Raw genomic sequence first — 15,761 nt, 5'->3', positions numbered from 1 at the left:
AATTAAAGCAACAACAACAAAAAAAGCTAAATTGCCTCGCCCAAAAGAGAGACAAAACCCTAAACAATAAAACCACGGAAGTGCGTGTCTTTTCGATTTCGGTTTCCTCAGTCCGACCCATTATAGCTTGGCCTAAAGAGAACTAACAGCTGGTATCCGGAGGAGCCAGACGCAGGAGGAACGGACCAGAGGCGAGCAACGACCGCTGAAAACTTGTCCCCTCCCTGCAGCACCGGAAACAAGTAAGTTCACTCCTAAACTTGGTCTTTCTTGCACATGTTCCTTAAACAACCACAACAACAAAACAACCACAACAACAAAACAACAACACGTGCGCAAGTGCTCATCCCACTCTGGGGGCGCAGGCTCCGCTCTGGCAGGCAGGAGGCAGCTGGCAGAGGTCGGGGACCCGGTGGTGTTTGTCCCGCCGGACGCTTGGCTCCAGGCAGCTCAGCTCCTCGGATTTGATCCGAAGGGGCTGCGAGGGGCAGCGGCACAAGGTGTCCCTGGGGCGCGCTGCTCCTCCTCAGGCACCCACCCAGGTCTGCACAAAGATCCCTGCTTGGGAGGAGGGATCGTCTGCTTGAAAGGGCTGAAGTCGTTTCTCTGAGGGACCAAGCCTGGCCCCCTCGCAGAGGCGCTGGGTGGGGATGCTCCCTCCATCTCCCTTGTCCCTGCCCTGGACTTTTCCTGATGGACGCTGCTAGACATTGGAGAAACACAGAGAAAAGATGGTCCTCAGCATACAATATGATATTGAAAAATCCTCTTTATATTTACCATATAAATATTCAAAACATTCTAGCAAGCTGTATTTATATAAAATAATTCATTCTCAGTCTCTTTAATCAACTTTTAAAAGGAACTATGAAGTCTAAGCCTGTTTTTTTTTACCCTGCACTGTTTCCATTTGCGCGGTCTCTACCAAAAAAAAAAAAAAAAAACAAAAATTACTGCTCAGCTCGGGCTGGACTCGAACCGCTGTTGCTCAGAGCTCAAACTCTTGAGCGAGCTCTTAACCAACTGAGCCACTCGGCCGGGCCGGCCCCTCTTTCCAACTTCTATAAAATAGCAGCAGAAACGTGGGAGCTTGAAAGGAAGCAAGGAGGAGTGAGGAACCACGGGGAGCTTGTTCTTGACACACTGACCTGAGGAGATGTGGGGCAGAAATGCTCATTCATCAGCTTTTGCCTGTAACTGAGTCTTAAGCTTAAAGCTCTCCATTTCTGATTCACAGTGGTCTCTGAGGAAGGGAGAGGTGAGGGACCCTGTAGCCTGATAGTCCGCAGGACTCAGTTGCTGGCTATAGTTGGGGGAAAGTCCAGCTTTTCCTTTTGCAGCAGGGGTGGCTGAGTAGACTTGGCTCATAGAGCTCTGGCTCTATTAGATGGAAAAAGAGAGGGGGGGGGGAGAGGGAGGGAGAATCAAATGTGCTGCCTAAAGATTGTGGCCTCACTCCCACCTCCAGCCGCGCCCTTAAAACTTGGGCTACAAGCATGCTGTCTGGGCCTTGGCTGGAAATTACTGCTCAGGCCCAAACTCTCTTTGGAAACCTCCTGGGGCAGCTTATTTCATGGTATGTTCTGAAAATTGGGGAGGAGCAGCATAGCACTTCCTGGAAAGCAAGTACTTCTTTCTTCTCCCTAATGAAGTCCTATGGCAAACACATTCAAGTGTTATGCATGCCCACGTGAGGGCAGAGTTTGGTTCTGGGTCTTTTCACAGGGATATTCTTTAAAATTTATTTTAAAAGTATAGTTGACATACAATATTATGTCAACAATGCAGCGATTAGACATTTATATATCTGGTTGCACAATGCAATGATTAGACCTTATGAAGTAATCACCACATGCCTAGTAGACCCATCTGGCACTATACTTAGTTATTACAATAGTGTTGACTATATTCCCTATGCTGTACTTTACATCCTCGTGATTGTTTTATAACTGAATGTTTGTACTTCTTCATCCCCTTCATCCTTTTCACCCATCCCCCACCCCCTCCCATCTGGCAACCAACAGCTTGTTCTCTGTGTGTATGAGCTTGTTTCTGTTTTGTTTTGTTTGTTCGTTTATTCTGGTCTTTAGATCCACATATTAAGTGATATCATACTGTGTTTGTCTTTCTCTGACTTATTTCGTTTAGCCTGATATCCTCTAGGTCCATCCATGTTGCCACAATGGTGACATTTCATTCTGTTTTATGGCAATGGAATATGGTAATATCCCATTGTATATATGTATCACAGCTTCTTTATCTGCTCGTCTATTGATGGACACCTAAGTTGTTTACACATCTTGGCTGTAAATAATGCTGCAGTGAACATCGGGGTGCTTACATAATTTTGAATTTGTGTGTTTAACTTCTTCAGATATATACCCAGAAGTAGAATCGCTGGGTCATATGGTAGTTTTATTTTAAATTTTTTGAGGCCTCTCCATACTGTTTTTCATAGTGGCTTCCACCAGTTTACCATCACACCAGTGGTGCACAAGGCTTTCTTCTTCTCCACATGCTTGCCAACATTTACTCGTTTTTGAGTTTTTTTATAATATTCACTCTGACAGGTGTGAGGTGATGTCTCATTGTGCTTTCGATATGCATTTCTCTAATGATTAGTAATGTTGAGCCTTTTTTCATGTGTCTATTGGCTATTGGTAAAATGTCTCTTTGGGTTCTCTTCCCATTTTTCTATCAGATTGTTTTTTTTTTACTTTGAGTTGTGTGAGTTCTTTATATATTTTGAATGTTAGCCCCTTATCAGATACATCATTTGCAAATACCTCCTCTCATGTAATGGGCTGCCTTTTTTTTGTTCATGGTTTTCTTTGTGGTGTAAAGCTTTTTAGTTTGCTGTTATCTCATTTGTTTATTTTGGCTTTTGCTGTTTTTGCCCTAAGAGAAATACCCCCCAAATATTGCTAAGATCAATGTTAAAGGGTTTATTGCCTATGTTTTCTTCTAGCAGTTTTATGGTTTCAGGACTGACATTTTGAGTCGACTTTTGTATATGGTATAAGAGAGGTGTCTAGTTTCATTTTTTGCACTCATCTGTCCAGTTTTCCCAACAACATTTATTGAAAAGACTTTCTTTACTCCATTCTATATTCTTGCTTCCTTTGTCATAGATTAATTGACCATATAATCATGGGTTTATTTCCGGGCTCTCTATTCTGTTCCTTTGATCTATGTATCTGTTTTTGTGCTGATACCATGCTATTTTGATTATCATAGCCTAGGAATATAGTTTGAAATCAAATAGCATGATACCTCCAACTTTGTTCTTCTTAAGATTGCTTTGGCTATTCATGGTCTTTTGTGGTTCCACATAAATTTTAGGAATATTTGTTCTAGCTTGGTAAAAAACCCATTGGTATTTTGATAGGGATTGCGTTGAATCTGTATATTGCTTTGGCCATGTAGACATTATAATGATATTAGTTCTCCCAATCCATGAATACTGTATATCCTGCCATTTATTTGTATGTACTTCAATTTCTGTCATCAATATCTTATAGTTTTCAGAGTACAGGTTTTTTATTTCTTTGGTTAAATTTCTTCCTAGGTATTTTATTCTTTTATTTATTTCATTTTATTTTGTTTCATTTTAGCTGAGTCATCCTGCCACCTGTTGGCAGCTCAGTGGCAGCTCAGCTCAAGCCAGGAATTGAACTGGTGACCCTGTTACTCAGAGCTCACAGTATTGAGCAAGCTCTTATCCAACTGAGCCACTCGGCTGGCCCCTAAGTATTTTATTCTTTCTGATGCAATTGTAAATGGGATTATTTTCTTAATTTCTGTTTCTGATAGTTTGATATTGGTATACAAAGATGCATCTGATTTCTGAATATTAATTTTGCATCCTGCTACTTTACTGAATTCATTTGTTAGTGCTAAGTGTTCTTTTTTTGTGGACTCTGTAAGGTTTTCTATATGTAGTATGTCATACGCTAAAGGTGGCAATATGGATACTTTTGAACACTTACATGAGGAGTGCAGAAATTGAGAGGCCTTCTTGTTATTCTTCACTGAATTTTATATATATATATATATATATAGTTTTTGTTGACATAGACATCCATTTTTTGATATTGATGCACATTTCTATTTTGAAAAACAAATCAATCTCCCAGTTACTCGATTTTTCTTCACACAGGATGGTTCTTCCATTTTGTGGCCAAAGGATTTTGATGACTTCTGAAAAAGGAGAAAAATAAAAAACTGTTTCCCTTCTGGAACTTACAACTCCTTCTGTCCCTTGAATATCATAAATGGTTCTATAGTTATTGCATTTCATTGGTCTGTCATATGTCAAACCAAGTTAGCAATTTAAAAACTCAAGTTTTGATGAATAATTGTCATATTCTGTAGCTTTCTCAACAACTAAAACCATGAGACAGAAAAGATGCATGAAATATGTGGCTTAACAATTCATGGCTTGTGTTCCTATGGTCATTCTAGACCTAGGTTCTCCCTCATCATCAGTCTCACTGCCTGCTTTATAGCTGGTTAGGCCTTAGGACTTGGGAGAGGACTGGGATGAGGTGATGACTTTGCTTCCCGGTGATAATGACCCCCGCATGGGGTAGAGCCACTCTACTGCGTTCGTTATACGATGTGAGTGTGCTGTGGTGGCAACATCTAATCTGAGTTCCTCACAGCATTGGGAGCCCTTTGGCGCTCATAGGCATTCATTGTAAGAGTAGAACCAAAAATACATAAATTTTTCATTGCTGGGCTTCGCCTATACATACTGTGCCAGAAACAAAGCAGGAAACAGCATCGTAAGATGATGGGTGCTTTGGATAACTGGTCAGAGATAAATTTGCAAACTTATTTCTACTAGGAGACTCTTCTAGGTTGGCAGGTTGCTTGCCATGGCATCTGGACCCATCATGATGACCCCCATTTGTCTGGTGGAAAACAACAATGAGCAGCTGTCAGTGAACCAGGAAGCTCTGCAGATTCTTGACAAGTTTTCTCAGCCAGTGGTGGTCGTGGCCATTGTAGGACTATATCGTACAGGCAAATCCTATCTGATGAATCGTCTTGCAGGACACAACCATGGTGAGTGTTGTTCAGACAAGGACCAATCTGTGACTCTAGCTACATCACAGCTTTTGGTTTTCTTCCCTGGTCACATGAAGGGAGAACCAAACTCCTCTTGATAAACCAACCTTCTAATTTTAATTCTCACCACTAAATTACTACCTCAGTGTAGTCTGTTACCATATTTCTTGTTTTATTCCTGTTGATGAAAACCTCTCCTACTAATGCTCAGATTTCTATCATCTTTTACTTGTGTAAGCACTGGGTTTCAAAATTGTATTTTGCTTTCTCTTTGGAATATTCCCAGCAACATATAACGATGTTTGACTACCATCTTAACAATTCTTTGCGAGTTCACATACCATGACTACTAACTATCCACCCCACCTTTTTTATTATGTTGACTGTAAATAAATACCTCAATTTTTTCCCACTTTTTTCCTTTAGATGTTTCTCCTCTATCCACTTGTATCTGGCTTTGAACTTGGTCATTCTTTCAAAATGCTCTTATTCTTTTTATCAGTGACTTACATTATGTCTGGTTCATGGATGTCTCTTGCCTCCATCTTAAGACCTTGCTGGGTATCATTCTCATAGTTAACATTCCCTCATCCATCAAATAGACAACACACAAAGCAGGGCATTCTTACAAAAGAGAGAAAACACCGTCTTTTATGCTGGAGTACTTATATTCGAACAATGTGACTTTGTAGCTCCTTGGCTGCTTAGATTCTGTTGTGTCTCCCCTTTCTTTATAGGTTTCCCTCTGGGCTCCACGGTGCAGTCTGAAACCAAGGGCATCTGGATGTGGTGTGTGCCTCACCCTTCTAAGCCTAACCACACCCTGGTCCTTCTGGACACCGAGGGCCTGGGTGATGTGGAAAAGGTAAGGCAGAGAGTCACAGATAAGTCCTTTTAAATGGGGATATTCTCTTCATGATACTTTAAAACTTAACTGCTTGGCCTATCTGTGAAATCTAGAAATCCAGTATATATGAGCCAAATTTTTATTTGTTTGATTCTTATTTATAGGTAAGGTGTCATGGTATATTGAGTAAAATTTTCTTTTATTTCTTGGCACTGGGTGAATGATTTGACTCAATTAAATAAATAACTGTTGAGCACCCGATTCCCAGGTCTCTGGATTAGTACTGTAAATATTAGTGACCAAAACAAAGGCCCTGCCCTCAAAGAGTCTGCAGTCCTATGGTGAAGTTCATCAAGTACTCAAAGAGCATTCTAGAAGGCTTTGACACACTTTCAGAAGTGCTGATTCTATAAAAGTATGTGTTTGTCCTACACCATCATTTTAAGATGGAGTTTTGATACTTTAGCTTTCTACTGATGTGTGAAATGAATTATTTCTCCTTTTCTGCCTTACTTTGAGACTTATTTTTAAATATTGGGTTGTCGGAAAAGTCATGATGCATTTTTGCATAGAAAACATAGAAAAAGTATGTCATGACTTTTCTGACAACCGAATAGTACTTAAATTTCTATATCTGTCTATTTCTATCAGAAAAAAAAGACTCAGAAATTCTGTTTATAGTTAAATACATATATCAAACAATGATACAGTCTTGCTTTCTGAATAATTTATTGTTTCTCAGACGTGCTACTTCTTCTTACCTTAACTGATTATTTTTTAAAAAATTTGGTTTGGAAACTAAAAAAACAAATTGGCATTTCTCCCCCAAACTTTCTTAGTGAGTCTTGTAGACATAAATCCCATTTTTTTACATTTTCTCTAACAAAGAGCTTTAGACACTGTTTATAAGAGAAATAGCTTCTGGATTGTGTCATTATTTAGTGCTGTAATTTACAACAACAAATTAGCTTGGCTTTTAAGGTCTTTCATCTGGTTGTAGTAGGCTCAATATTCAGCCTTTACTTAGTGACCTACCCTCTGCTCACATGAAATCAAATAACTCTACTTTTAGTGCAAAGACCCCTGTATTCTGCCATTTCTACTTTTGCTTCTGTGGGTCTTTCTACCTGCAGGACTCTTCACCAAGTCTACCAATTCTTTAACACTCAGCTAAAGACTTTGAGGAAGACTTCATATCATGTACTTTTTTCAACCTGCTTTCAGAGCTTTGTTCTTCCTTAATGGACTTCTAAATTTTAATTTAATATTATAGCTATACATTCCACTGAGTATAAACATTATTAAGATGTAAGCTCCTTATAGATGTCGTCATCTTTGCTTCATTCATTGTTATAGATGTTTGTCATGACTTTAAAAGAGTCATCTTGAAAGTGATATTTGTAATTTTAAACTGTTTTTTTAAATTCAAGAACAGTGAAAACATTCAGGAGCTTCCTGTAAACATTGGTTGAATACATCCCCATTATGTCAACCATAGTACATTTTGTATGGCACATGACCAAACAAATATGTGTAGAATATGTGTTAGTACCCTTCATTGCACACCAGGTACTGCACTGTTTTTCTAAATATGTTAGTTTATTTCATCCAACTGAATAAAAAGAAAACCCTGTGAAGATTACAATTTTTTTATATATGAAAAAATTGCAGCCACAAGAAATGTCTTTGTAAATAAAAGCTGATATCTGTATTTATGTCTGTCTTCAAACTTACCTCTTTGCATGGTGAGTACGTTAACTGAGAAAATAAATGAAAGATTGATAGACTTAGTGTCTGGATGAATTCCTACAGGGAAATCTCCTAAATGTCTTACTTGGCTGTTCTTTCTAGGGCGACCCCAAGAATGACTCGTGGATCTTTGCACTGGCCGTGCTTCTGTGTAGCAGCTTTGTCTACAATAGCATGAGCACCATCAACCACCAGGCCCTGGAGCAGCTGCAGTATCCTTCCAGGAACAAAACTCCCTGGATCATTGAGCCTATCTATAGTTTTGGAGATCGAGGCAGGTTCTCATTTCCTGTCATTTAGTTGCCTTTGCTGAAGCAGAAGAACCCAGGGAAAAGGGAGTGTTTATAATAATTTTTTGTGAGAGAAATGTGGGATTTGTGAGAAGTTCCTTTTCCTTAGCCATGTAGTTATGTGACAGAGCTGGCAGAACTTATAAGGGCAAAGTCCTCCCTTACCCCGAAAGGAGTAGAAGATTCCACAGAGTTTGTGAGTTTCTTTCCAGACTTTATCTGGACTATACGGGATTTCACCCTGGACCTGAAGTTAAATGGTCTCCGCATCACTGAAGATGAGTACCTGGAGAATGCCTTGAAGCTGATTCCAGGTATCAGAGGATGGCCTGGGCAGTGGATGGTCCAATAGAGTGTGGGAGGTACCAAGCACTGTCCATCATCTCTGGGGTTGCATTGTATTTGAGAGTAGATTGAAGCCTGTAGAAATAGTGATGGGAAGATGGGTTGAAAAGCTCTAAGGAATGGAGTTCATACAAGGAAAGCAGAGGCTAAGGGAGAGTATAACTATTCAAAATCAATTTGTTGTTCACATAATTTGGCATCCAGTTTTGACTTAGAAAACAGTGGATACCAAAACATTCTAAAGACTAGACAGTCGTGTTCCCTATTTTGACTTCTGCTTTGTTGTGTTGTGGAAAACAACTGACCAGATACTTGTTAGGCATGAAATTGCAATGAAAAGTCTATATAATAAAAAAAATCTTGTCTACAAATAGATATTATTCTTTAGAAATAGGGATATAACTTTTTATCGACTGTATAGACACACCATGTACAAAGATGGCTTTATGTTTTAAATGAACCTGAAGAAGTATATGTCTTTTCAACCTATGCTTTTGCAACATTTCTAATAATTATGAGAACATTTACTTATTTCCTATATCATAGCTTTCTAAGACTTTCCCTATATTTACCCATGCTATAATTTCTAAATTATAAATAATTTCATTTACTTATGTGGGTTACATTCATGTGGGGGTGTATCTGATGAAATTTTGAGAGAAATATCAGTTGCAATTTATTCATTCTTGTCTTCATGTTTCTATTTATGCTTTCTCAAAACACTTCATGAGAAATTGGCTAGGCAGAAATACAACACTGTCAAATCAAATATAGCTCTTTACTTGAAAGAATATAGAGATTAGTGGTGACATCTTAAAATTACATTTTAGTTTTATTTACCCTTTTGAGGTTTTTGCTAAAAAAAAAAAGCTAATGCTTACACAAGATTTTTAGCATTAAAGCAGTGCTCCTTAAATAATCAGGGTGTCATTCCTAATATTGCTGCATTGTCCCTTGTTTATGGATCTTCCTTTTGTCCTACAACTCAATTCCTACATAGGATCAAGTAGACCAAAATTTTACATTTGAACTTTTCTGTTAGTCAATCATTCAGTAAACGATATAGACAATAGACTACCATGTTTATGCCCGAAGATAACAGCAATAGGTTTCTTATTACCATTTTATATCATTCTTGAAATTTCTACCCAGATTTGTATCATTGGTAAGTTCGATGTTTTAAGAAGCATTGGATCTTTACACTATAGGAATTATAAATAAAGCTTCTAATTATAAATGACAACGATGCCAAAACCCCTACCATAAAAGTCTTTACATTCCTTGCCCTAACTGTTCCTACTATAATCTCTGGATTTTCTTTTTTTCTTTAGGCAGAAATCCTAAAATCCAAATGTCCAATCTTCCCAGAGAGTGCATCCGGCATTTCTTCCCAAAACGGAAGTGCTTTGTGTTTGACCGCCCAACAAAAGACAAAGAACTCCTGGCCAATATTGAGAATGTGACAGAAACACAACTAGATCCTGAATTCCAGGAACAAACAAAAAAATTCTGTTCTTATATCTTCATCCAGGCGAGGACTAAGACCCTCAGAGAGGGAATCAAGGTCAATGGGAAACGTGAGTCTCCTTTTCACATGTCTGTGAGGCCTAATACATGTTGAATATAGTACGTGATGTGTTTTCCAGGATTTCTGTTGATTCTATACAGAATTATGGGTCTATGGATATTCATCATTCATGAAGAAAAGTGTATATTTATTACACTTTGGGGGGTTTATAAACCCTCGTCAAAATTTCAGTCTTTATAAGTAACGCCTGAAACTTCCATATATGTGAAAAAGTCCTTTACTGATAATACTTCACTACTGGGTATAATAACAGAATATAATATTTTCTCAAGGGAAATCCTTTATAATGAATGTGATTTGCAAGGAGAATACAAAAGCTATTTTGAGAATTTAAAGCTGTCTAATAATAAATATTAGCCCATAAATCCCTGAAAATTCATTGGAAGCCTCAGAAGTAGGAATGAATATACCTCATTTACCATGCCTCATGTAAAGAATTTTTCTTCTAATATCTTTAATGTAACATTATGTTTTCTAGATACCATTTATTGCATTAGACGAAGGTAGGTATTTACTTTCTTTAAACTTGTGGCCTAAAGAAGCATAAAATTGAGGAGTCACTAGGAAAATGAAGGTGATGATAGTTGAAGGAGTAGGGTGTGTGTGAGAAAGACAGAGAGAGATAGAGAGAAAGAGAGATAGAGAGAGAGGGAGAGAGAGAGATTTAGAAATGTAGTCTTAGAGTATTGGATCCTATTGAGTGATAACTTGATATTTATCCTCCAAATTTCCTGGCTTATTCAGGGCTGGGGACTCTGGTGGTGACCTATGTGGAGTCTATCAACAGTGGAGCAGTGCCTTGTTTGGAAAATGCAATGAGAACCCTGGCCCAGCTTGAGAACTCAGCGGCTGTGCAGAAGGCAGCCGACCACTACAGTGAGCAGATGGCCCATCGAGTGAGGCTGCCCACAGACACGCTCCAGGAGCTGCTGGACCTGCACGTAGCCAGTGAGAGGGAAGCCATTGAAATCTTCATGGAGAACTCCTTCAAGGATGAAAACCAGGAGTTCCAGAAGAACCTTGTGGTATTTTGTCTTAGCACTTAATTACCCTCTGTTAACCTTCACCTTGAAGAATTAAAGCTTAGCAGTGCTTTCATTGGCCCTATGGCTCCTCTTTCACTCATGGATCAAGTAGCCTGGATCTCATGGGGATAGAGTTAGTTTCAAAGGCCTATGTCCTCCCACCCACCTCCACCACACACAAACTCAGGTTCTTTATCCAGAAATCTCTCTGATCTCTGATACATAACCAGTAGAGAGATCCTCTTGAAATGAATACTTCTATTGATTTTAAGCCTACCCAGAACACCCAAAAGTCAGTCCTGAGCTGGTTAATTGTTTGGGAACACTTTCCCATTCCCAGGAACCAAGTTTTTTATCAGACCCTAACTCCAGGCCCTTTTCAACTTGTATTGCTTATTGTTCTATCATTGTATCATTGAAGATAGAATCACTGAATGCTACAAGCTACAACATACTGTATAGATTAGGTAATGCACAGGTTTTTCAGATAAATAAATTGAGACCCAGGGACATGTGGTATATTAACACAATGGAATACTATTCTGCCATAAGAAAAGATGAAATAATGCCATTTGTGACAACATGGATGGATCTGGAGATTATTATGCTAAGTGAAATAAATCACACAGAAAAAGCCGAAAACCATATGACATCACTGATATGTGGTGTATAAAACTGAAAACAACAAAGGAAAAGACAAACAAATGAAGAAACAAAAACTCATACACACAGAGAACAGTTTAGTGATTACCAGAGTGTAAGAGTAGAGGGGGCGGTGCTAGATGAGGGTAAACGGATCAAATATATGGTGATGAAAGGAGAACTGACTCTAAGTGGTGAACACACAATGTGATATATAGATGATGTATTACAGAATTGTACACCTGAAACCTATGTAACTCTACTAACAATGGTCACCCCAATAAACTTTAATCAAAACCAAGAAACTTCCATAGTCCTGTAAAGAGTTTTTATGTTGCAGAGTAAATCAAACCTGGTGATTCCTGCTTTATTCCATGTCTTTCTCCAACAGAATGCTTTTCTCATGAGGACCACAGTTAGACTTCTTTCTATCAGATTCTTCAGAATTTTATCTTCCCTGTTCCTTTCTTCTGGTGACATTCTTCTACTTTTCTTTGTAGGAAATCCTGAAGAATAAGAAAGAGAGTTTCTTGCTGCAGAACCAAGAGGCATCTGCTAAATACTGCCAGGCTAAACTTGATCAGCTTTCAATGCCCCTAATGGAAAGTATTTCAGCAGGAACATTCTCTGTTTCTGGCGGTCACAAGCTTTACTTGGAAACAAAGGAAAAGATTGAACAAGACTATTGGCAAGTACCCAGGAAAGGAGTGAAGGTGAGGAAAAACGGGGAGCATGGCAATCTACAGATTAAAATCAAGGGGAGCGGTCTCCTGAAAATCTGAGAGGACAGCACCAATTGTGTGTCATAAGAGAGCATGGGGATATCATGACAGATTTAGCTTTGACACTCCACTATTTGCTTTTTCTTCGTAAGTAAAATAGAAATGTTCAAAAATGACCACGCCTTTCTGAAATGCACAAGAGACAGTAGAGAAGGTATTAATTTTGTCATTCAACAACATGACATTCAACGTGCCAAGAGTTGACAATTTACAAATTAAAGTCAGTCTTCGCACTCAAGGCTGATCAAATGAGAAAGGAAGTCCACTATGCAGATAACACATACAGAGTTATAACAATTATGAACTTGAGAAATGCACTAAAAACATGGTGATAACACACAATAATAATAAAAACAATAGTGATAATAATGCAACTAATATATATCGAACCATTGTTGTTATAGGCATAATGTTCAGTTCTTTTCTTAGACAATTGAATTTAATCCTTCAAATAGCATTAAGATAAATCTACACTTATTGTCAACATTTTCCACATCTTAACTGACAGGCAGAGATGGGTCAAACAGCTTGTCCGAAGTCATAGCCACCATGTGGCAGAGGAGAACAGCAGCACCAGAGACATCATTTCACATTGGGAAGGCAAATATTTAAAAGCACCCAAGACTGTGGGTGTGTAGAATGGATCATGGTTCTCACTGGCTGGAACCTGGAGTGGGTAGACGAAAGTGGCATTGGAGAGAGACGGGAGGGAGTCAGGAAGCAGGGGACATGGACAGCCTGTGGTGACGCTAAGGAGCTGGCACGCTTTGTTTGGAGCCACTGTAGAGTTTTAAGCATGAAGGAAAAATCACGTGGGCATTCTGGTTTTGGAGCAGGATTCTCCCCAGTAGAAATGGAAGTTCTTTGCTCTTTCTTGTTTCCTCAGGCAAAGGAGGTATTTCAGAGGTTCCTGGACTCGCAGGCAGCCATAGAGAAATCCATCCTGCAATCAGACAAAGCGCTCACTGATGGGGAGAAGGCCATAGCAGGTAAGGGACTGGTCTGGGCTCACAAGGGGCAGGTATGTTTCTGCAGTGCCCTTTGACAGGTGTGAGAGCAAAACCTTCCTGAAACCAGGAACTTCCTCTCCTGTGGAACAGATTCTGCTAAATCTGGAAACCACAGGGGAGTTGTAGTTGTACGTCAGCCAGGCAGGGCCTTTGCCATCACATTCTGCAGTGTGCTCATGATGGTGTGGACACGGGCGGGGGTGGGGGGGAATTCAGAGTTTTCCCACCTGCCCTTCTGGTTTGGTTTGGTCTCCTTCTCCTTCAGGAGGGTAAGTGTCAGTCCTCACTTAATTTTCCTCCCTCTCTAAAACCTTCCTGGGGCAGAGGAGCGGGCCCGGAAGCAGGCAGCTGAGAAGGAACAGGAGCTGCTGAAACAGCAACTGCAGGAGCAGCAGGTGCAGATGGAAGCACAAAACAGGAGTCTCCAGGAAAATATTGATCAACTGAAAGAGAAGCTGGAGAGGGAAAGAGAAAACATAATAAGAGAGCAGAATATGATTTTGGAGCATAAACTGAAGGTAAGTCTGGCTGTGGCCTCAGCTGTGCTCGATGGCCATTGTCCTGGTACCTCAGGTGGGGTGGCGGAAGGTTACAGCAAGACCATGGAAGGAAGCACCATTGCCATTTACTGCTTGTGCTTTATTAAGACGCTGAATCCTTTCTTCCTCCTCCTCCTCCTCCTCTTCCTCCTCCTCCTCCTCCTCTTCCTCCTCCTTCTCCTCCTCCTCCTCCTCTTCCTTGTCCTCCTTTTAAAAGAAGCCTTTGAGTTCTACTCTATATGTAAACCCTGGAGTGATCCAGGCAAGCATGGAATCTCTAAGTGCTTGGAGAAAATTCGTAGGGTTTGAGCTGTTATTTTGGAGGATTTTTAAATGTTCTAATGAGGCCTGATTCAATAGGTATCCCAAACACATGCATTTATTATGACCAGCTTCATTGCTCTACCAAGATCACTGCCATTTATCAGGACCCTACTGCCACCCAAATGCCCTCATGTAGACCTATGCTGACATGAATTATGCATTATGTCTAGACTTAAAAACAAAAAGAAATGACAGCTTCTAACCTCGCTGCATTGTACCCAGGTATGGGTAGTCTACCAATGTTATCATATGGCAAAGGGAATTCTCCGAATGTCCATCTGGTCATGTTTATAATAGAGTTCTAGAACAATGTATACGTTCCCATTATTTGTATAATTTGGTTGACCGTATTATCCCAAGTGGGACTGAGAAGTAGTACCAGCAGACCAAGGCTACCTCTCAACTGGTATTCAACATATTACTGGTAGGCAACGTAGTACATTTGCCCTCATGTCAGGCTTAGCATTCTAGCAAAACCCTAATGGTGTGTGAATATTAGTAAGGTATAAACACTGCTTTCTTTCAATGTTCAGGCCCAAGACAGGAGACATTCTTTGTTGCAAAACTGTGGAAGAGAGAACAAATTTAGGCATAAAAGAAAGATAGTTTGACCAAATTCTTAAATAGAAAATGTAATTTTTGAAAAAATGGGATTTAAAAAATTTTACTTCCCTCCTCACTTTTTTTTTAGGTCCAGGAAGAACTGCTTAGAGATGGATTTAAAAAGAAATCTGAAGAAATGAATGCAGAGATAAATCATTTGAAAAATATTATTGATAGTACTAAAAATGATGATACTTCCTGGTTAGCAGAAACCTTAGGCAAAATTGGCAGTGAGATCACTTCAATATTGTGTACTAAACTTCTTGATAATGTTGTGAGAGGCGTGAGCTTACTATTCAAAAAGAAATAGCTCTTCTTTTAAAGAATTTATACAATGTGCATATATGGTTTGACCTGTTTTGGATGTGTATTCTTTTTTATTTCATTCAGCCACGTTTTAAATATAAAAAATGCCTACTAGAGGATATCAATGCCTGGTTCACATTAGATAAAATAAATGCACATACAAAATGATATAGCACACCCAGTTTTCAGAAATATACATGGTTAAAATAATAAAAAATGAATTGAGACATTGCTCTAAGTAATGAAAGATTGGAAACTACTTAAATATTCATCTGTATAAACTGGTAATATAAATTTAAGGTGTGCATATACTAGAATATTATGTAGCCAGTAAATAAACTGAGAGTGCAGCTCTATTTTTATAAATATAAAAAATCTTGAAAATACATTGCAAAGTGAAAAAATGAGGCACACAAGCTGTGTATAATATGTTCACTGTAAAAAAAATGTAATTATTGTGTGCAGTCATACATATGGACACATACAGTATCTCTGGAAAACCCCATTAGAATACAGAAACATTGGTCCATTCTTGGGAGAAGGGGGTGGGATCAGAGGTGAATGAGGCACATGCTTTTTATTATATACTCATTTTGAATCCTGTAAAGAAATGTTGTATTACACTTTATAAAGAAAAT

General features: G+C 39.0%; 1 protein-coding gene across 5 annotated transcripts in view; it reads left to right on the top strand.

Annotated features, from left to right (window-relative positions):
- Positions 1-15,340, top strand: part of LOC109392996 (guanylate-binding protein 6-like) — an 85,771-nt gene extending 70,431 nt beyond the window's left edge. For 3 of the 5 annotated variants that reach the window (XM_019661802.1, XM_019661804.1, XM_019661803.1), the window contains exons 9-11: positions 13,228-13,330; positions 13,676-13,869; positions 14,906-15,340. In XM_019661802.1, the coding sequence (XP_019517347.1) occupies positions 13,228-13,330; positions 13,676-13,869; positions 14,906-15,127 (519 nt within the window). In that variant the 3' untranslated portion in view covers positions 15,128-15,340. Of the gene's footprint in view, positions 1-6; positions 243-3,744; positions 3,776-4,849; positions 5,071-5,810; positions 5,939-7,771; positions 7,882-8,076; positions 8,274-9,635; positions 9,882-10,636; positions 10,918-12,059; positions 12,273-13,227; positions 13,331-13,675; positions 13,870-14,905 lie in introns of those variants that run through there. The other 2 variants (XM_019661805.1, XM_019661806.1) reach the window with 2 other exon arrangements.
- The last annotated feature ends 421 nt before the right edge of the window (positions 15,341-15,761 follow it).

Source organism: Hipposideros armiger, unplaced genomic scaffold, assembly GCF_001890085.2.
Source record: "Hipposideros armiger isolate ML-2016 unplaced genomic scaffold, ASM189008v1 scaffold_361, whole genome shotgun sequence".
Taxonomy (NCBI): domain Eukaryota; kingdom Metazoa; phylum Chordata; class Mammalia; order Chiroptera; family Hipposideridae; genus Hipposideros; species Hipposideros armiger.
The sequence above is the reverse complement of the archived record's forward strand: the minus strand, read 5'-3'. Positions and strand labels throughout refer to the sequence as shown.